This window comes from Nicotiana tabacum, chromosome 16 (genome assembly GCF_000715075.1).
Source record: "Nicotiana tabacum cultivar K326 chromosome 16, ASM71507v2, whole genome shotgun sequence".
NCBI lineage: Eukaryota > Viridiplantae > Streptophyta > Magnoliopsida > Solanales > Solanaceae > Nicotiana > Nicotiana tabacum.
In genome coordinates, this window is record NC_134095.1 from 158,351,851 (window position 1) to 158,357,944 (window position 6,094).

At 35.2% G+C, this 6,094-nt stretch overlaps 1 protein-coding gene across 1 annotated transcript; it reads left to right on the forward strand.

Annotated features, from left to right (window-relative positions):
- Positions 1 to 1,566: 1,566 nt before the first annotated feature.
- On the forward strand, positions 1,567 to 3,262 carry LOC107820663 (putative membrane-associated kinase regulator 4). The gene has a single exon (XM_016646985.2). The coding sequence runs from the start codon at positions 1,652 to 1,654 to the stop codon at positions 2,723 to 2,725; it is 1,074 nt and encodes a 357-aa protein (XP_016502471.1). The 5' UTR covers positions 1,567 to 1,651; the 3' UTR covers positions 2,726 to 3,262.
- Positions 3,263 to 6,094: the final 2,832 nt, after the last annotated feature.

A 6,094-nucleotide genomic window follows, 5' to 3' on the forward strand; every position in this document is an offset into this window, starting at 1 on the left:
TCTTAACAAAAACACCCTTAAAAATTCGGAAATATTCCAGCATATTATGCTAAAGTTCGAATTTCTTATATATGAGCTCCCAGCATAATGTGCTGGAGTTCCAACATAATATGCGGGAAATTTATATGCAGGAGTTTCATAATCCCGCATATTATGCTGGAACTTTCCGTGTGCTGGAGTTTCAACATAATATGCTGGAAGTTTATACACATGAGCTTCATAATCCCGCAATATGCTGGAACTTCCCGTGTTTCAGCAAAACAGTGACTATTTTTCAATGAATTTGCAAATGCTAGCTATTTTTCGATTACCGGTCCGAAAGCTAGCTAGCCCGGACTATTTGTTGTGGTACATCGAACACGTACACGAGGCCATAGCAGTAATATTTGAAACAGCTTAAATTTCAAATTTGGTTAAATGACTTAGTAACAATTGTTACAGAACCATCAAGAAGTTCAATCTGCACCTATACCTCTACCACGCTTAAATAACGTAATGAAGATAACATTAATGAGTTAGTTAAGTTTCAACTAGGAAATTAAGTATACAGATGAGCTAATTATGTCATTGTCGTAGGCTAGACTTAATTCCCTGTAAGGAAAAAAGGCAATGTGTTGGGTGGGGGTCTAGCAATATTTTGATGTATTAATTAATATGTTCTAAATGTATTCTGTTCAGCCACCTTGAATTGTTAAAGAGACTTTTAATACGTAGGTCCAGAAAGTACATAACTCCACGAGTAACAGTGTTCTAAATGAGCCTTAACCAAAAACAGTAGAATTGTTATTCGATCTTAGTATATCTTTATTTAATAAAATAACCAAAGATTCGGGTACGGGGTTCTAATTTTCGACCTTAATTTGGACATGAATCTTTTGATATTGTTAAAATAAAATTTACATAATATTTAGCACGAAAAATATTTATAAGTAATCGGGGAAGGATTTATGTGGAGGCGGGAGGGGTACATGCACACATGCTCTCCCCCTAGGCTATGCATAGAGTACTAATTTTTCAGTTATATATTTAAATATACTTGTAGCTGCCCATGCTCAAGTTATTATTCTAGTGCATTAATGACTAAATGTCCCTTTTGTCCCTCGGGTAAGGGGTCCGATATCCATATAGATCTTTTTAATTAATTTTTTTATAATTAATAAATAAATAAATTCCTAATTCCCTTGCCCTTTTGAATTAACGTAATGGTGTAGTCATGTTTTTAAAATCTTAGATACGCCTCTGTAAGTAACCTTTCATAAAAAGTGAGATTTGTACTCTTGAAAATATGGCATATTATCTGATACAATAGGCAAATATGATGTGATCACGTAAAAATCATTTACATTATTGATGTATATAGATTAACAAAAGTATACACATTTTTATGACCAAGGAACAAGACCCTTTTATATCCTGAGAAAAATTATATCTATCGAAAATTCTTGAATGTATTATTGTCGTTGTTGTCCCATTTTTTCGAATTTAACTTATATACACTACCCGCGTAAAAATTCTTTTTACACTAAGAGTGAAATCTTGCTCATCTTTAAAATGTCCCCCTTCTCTTTCATTTGCCTCTTAAACTCAATACACTTTCTAATTCACACACACACATAGTGAGAGTGAGAGTGAGAGAAAGAGTGATTTTACAATGGAAGATGCACAAAATAATGCAGAAGAAGATTACATAGAATTGGAGGTAATTAACTCATCAAATTCCACCATTTCTTTGTTCCATTTCAAAACCAACTCTCCACCACAAGCACCAAGATCATCAGAATTTGAATTCCAAATGTTGTCTAGTAATTTTATTGATAGTAAAGACACTAATACATCAATATCTACAGCTGATGAACTCTTTTACAATGGCAAACTCCTCCCACTTCACCTCCCTTTTCGTTTACAAATGCTTGAGAATATCCTTCACAATTCAACAATAACAACATACCCAATCTATTCCCACAGGTGGGATTTGGGGAGGGTAGCGAATACGCAAACCTTACCCCTATCTTATGCAGGTAGAGAGGATGTTTCTGAAAGACCCTCAGCTCGTGTAAGCAATATCCTTCGCAATTCAAGCAAAAACAAATCTCTTCATATTAGCAAAAGTTTTGATGATCTTGAACAATCTTTTAACACCCCATTTTTCCAATCTTGTAATGTTAGTTGTGAACTCAATAATCCACAAGATTACTTGTTTGGCTACTCAACAGATGATGAAATTATTTCAAGAAAATCAAAGTGGACTTCAAGAAAGCTTAGGCTTATCAAGAACCTCTCATTTGATTCAAAAATTAAGTCTTCAAAAGGTTATCTCAAGTGTTTGATTAATAATAGTGTTAAATTAGTAGCCAAGAATGAAATATTTGGGAAAATTATTCATAATAAAGGTGCATATAATCAAAGAAAGTCATCATTCTCAGGAGCTATTAAAAGGTTCTTGACATCTAAATCTTCTTCTTCTTCTTCTTGTGGCTCCTCAAATAACTCAAATGGGATTAATCAAGATGTGCATAATTTGTTAATGAGGAGGAGAAATGTGTATTATTCCGAGGTTGAAGATGAGAATCCAATTCAGGCTGCAATTGCTCACTGTAAAAATTCTCAACAACAGAAGTTCCATTCAAGAAAGAGTAATGGAAGTGAGCTTGGACTTGGCAGCTCAGTGTCAGCTTCCAAGTTGATCTTTCAAGAACAAGAAAGATCAGGACTTTGCAGGGGTTAGAAACCTTTCTTTTCATTTTCTTTTTTAAATTTGGATTTTTTTGGGGGAGATAATTTCGACGATTAGAAAAGTCTTTCTTTGGTTCCAGCCCCCCATTACACCAAAGCATGCCAATCAATACTATACCATAGCGCTTATATCTGTGAGTTGGGAAAATAATATCGTATATTTTTTATGGGGGAGGAGAGGGGGGGGGGGGACAAATTAAATTTTTTATAGTTGCCTCATGTTGTGTTTTTGACCTGAGATGAATTTAAACGAGGAACATAACTAATGAGCAATTGGGTTTGAGATGTAATAATTGTTATAGTCTAACTTGTCGTCTTATGGTATATTTCTGTGAGAATAGTTAACTGTGTTTAGGAGACGGTTAGCCAGCTGTCACTATTAGTTACATTTGTCAGAATTAGTTGCACCTAATTGGGGTCACTTAGCTTAATTAAGTGATGATTAGGAATGTGCCTATATATATTCTTGTACTGGTATGTATTCAATACATTTTTTCAGAATAATAGAAATAATTTCTCTTCTTCCCTTCTTCTCTCTGTCGCTAATTAGCTCAGTTGGAGCTTTACTCACAATTTCTTCTCCTTTATAAATTTGTATATTATATTGAGCACTCATATAAATCCATAATATGCATGGCAAAGGCATATTGTAGTTTCCAAGCACATTAATCCTACCTTTGAAATATCAAAAGAAAAATAAACGAGGGTTTGTCTTTAGGAAAAATACATAAATATCCCTTCAACTTGACCTGAAGTTTCAACTATATGTTTAAAGGCGATTTGTACTCTGTCGTCCGAATTCATGAAGATGACGTGAACATTAACACATGAAAATTTAAAAATCGTCCTGAATTCTTATTTTATGGCCCTAAAACACCAAAATATGAGGAACGATCATGGCGAAGCAATGACTATTATTCATTAGGTCACGACCTAATGGGCCCATAAACTTTTAGGTGATTTGGAGCTCGTTGCCCGAATTCATGAAAATGGCATGGATATTAGCAAATGAAAATTGAAAATCGTCCTGAATTCATGTTTTATGGCCCTAAAACAGCAAAAGCAAGGAACAACCATCGCGAAACAATGACTATTGTTCATTAAGTCATTTTCGATAAGCCCACAAAATTTTAGGCGATTCAGAGCCCGTTGCCCAAATTCATGAAGATGGCATAGACATTAGCACCAGAAAAATTAGAAATTATCTTGAATTCCTACTATATAGCCTTAAAATGCCAAAAAACTAGGAACAGACATGGCGAAGTAATGAATATTATTTATTAGGCCAATTCCGATGTACTCACAAAATTTAAGGCGATTCAAAGCCCGATGCGCGAATTCATAAGATGGTGTGGACATTAACACACGAAAAATTTGAAATCATCATGAATTCTTATTGTATGACCCTAAAATACCAAAAATGAGGAAGGATCGTGGTGAAGAAATGACTATTGTTCATTAGGTCATTTCTAATAGACCCAAGAAATTACAGGCGATTCAGAGTCTGTCGCCCAAATTCATGAACATGACGTGGACAAAATGCACACGAAAAATTGAAAATCATCCTAAATTCCTAATTTATGACCCTAAAGTACCAAAAATAAGGAACGATCAAGGTGAAACGATGATTATTGTTCATTAGGTCATTTTTTATGAGCCCATAAAATTTTAGGCGATTCGGAGCCGCCGAATTCACGAAGATAATGTGTACAATTGCATATGAAAAATTAGAAATCGTCCTGAATTCCTATTTTATGGTCCTAAAATACTAAAAATGAGGAAAGATCGTGGTGAATAAATGATTATTGTTCATTACGTCATTTCTGATAGGCCCACAAAATCTTAGACGATTCTAAGCCTGTCGCCTGTCGCCCGAATTCATGAAGATGATGTTGACATTAGCACACGAAAAATAGGAAGTCGTCCAGAATTCCTGTTTATGACCCTTAAATTCCCAAAAAAAGAGGAACTGCTATGGCAAAGTAATTACTATTGTTCATTAGGTCGATTCTGATGGGTCCACAAACTCTTGGATGATTCGAAACCCATCGCCTGAATTCATAAAGATGGCATGGACTATAGCACATGAAAATGACCTGATGAACAATAGGTCATTTCTAATGTCATCTTCATTAATTCGGGTATCTGGCTTCGGACAGCCTAAAATTTTGTGGGATCATAAAAATGATCCGATAAATAATAGTCATCGCTTCACCATGACCATTCTTCATTTTTTGTCATTTTAGGGCCAAAAAAAGGAATTTAGGACAATTTCTAGATTTTCGTGTGCTATAGTCCACGCCATCTGCATGCATCCGGTAGACCGGACCCAAATCGCCTAAAATTTTGTCGGCACATAAAAATGATATATGGAACTATACCGTGGCTCTGATACCATGGTATAAAGAACAGAGCAAGAGACTCCAAGTATGCAAATTAAATCATAGATATGAAAGTTTTCCTACGAAAAGGGTTGGCTTCAATAACTCATAAGGGATGACTTGCCAAGCTACACAAACAGTTAATTTGCTTATAGTCACAAATGATTTCCTACAAAGGAGCTGGCTTCAACAGCCCATAAGGGACGGCTTGCCAAGATACACAACTCAAAAAACTTTTGTACTATAATCAACATTAGCTGTTTATACCTCAGAAAACTTTCGTACTACAATAAGCTAATTTTCAAAGAGTATTCTTACTCTATTTTCATACATGGACCGGCCTTTCCATCCATTCGAAAGAAAGAACAAGAGAAAAATTTAGAAAGAACCCATATGTAATATATCACAAAGGATTTACAAAGGTTACCAAATGATCTTACAACTACTACATGGCCTCCTTTACAGAGGACTAGGAGGTTATTACAATACAAACCTATATTATAAAATAAACCTATCTTACATGGCAAACGTATCTACAAGTGGGTCCCTTTGGCATGTGAAGGACCTTAGGCAAAGCAACTAAAAAGCTCCTCAAAATAAGTGAAAGAGGTGAAATATACATGGTGTAGCATGTGAAAGTATGCGGGAGCATGTGATGGCATGTGAAAGTAGGGTGTTGCATGTGACTAAGCATGTGAAAGCATGTGAAAGTGGGGTCCGGATAGTATAGAAAGATGTAAAAATTTATCTTGGTATGGGTAGATGATTTTTTAGGGTTTTTTGGTAGGTAATGTAGGATTATGGTGGGATTAGCAGAGACTTAGATAATTATCTTCCATTAATTTTTTGGGTTTGTCTTCTAGGCATCTTTTCAAAGACCTTCTGTAGTAACGCCTGGAACTTGATGGTCCTTCTTCACTGCGTTCCTTCTCCTTTGGATTGAGATGTCATCCGCAAACCTTAATCTGGAAATGTCGTGA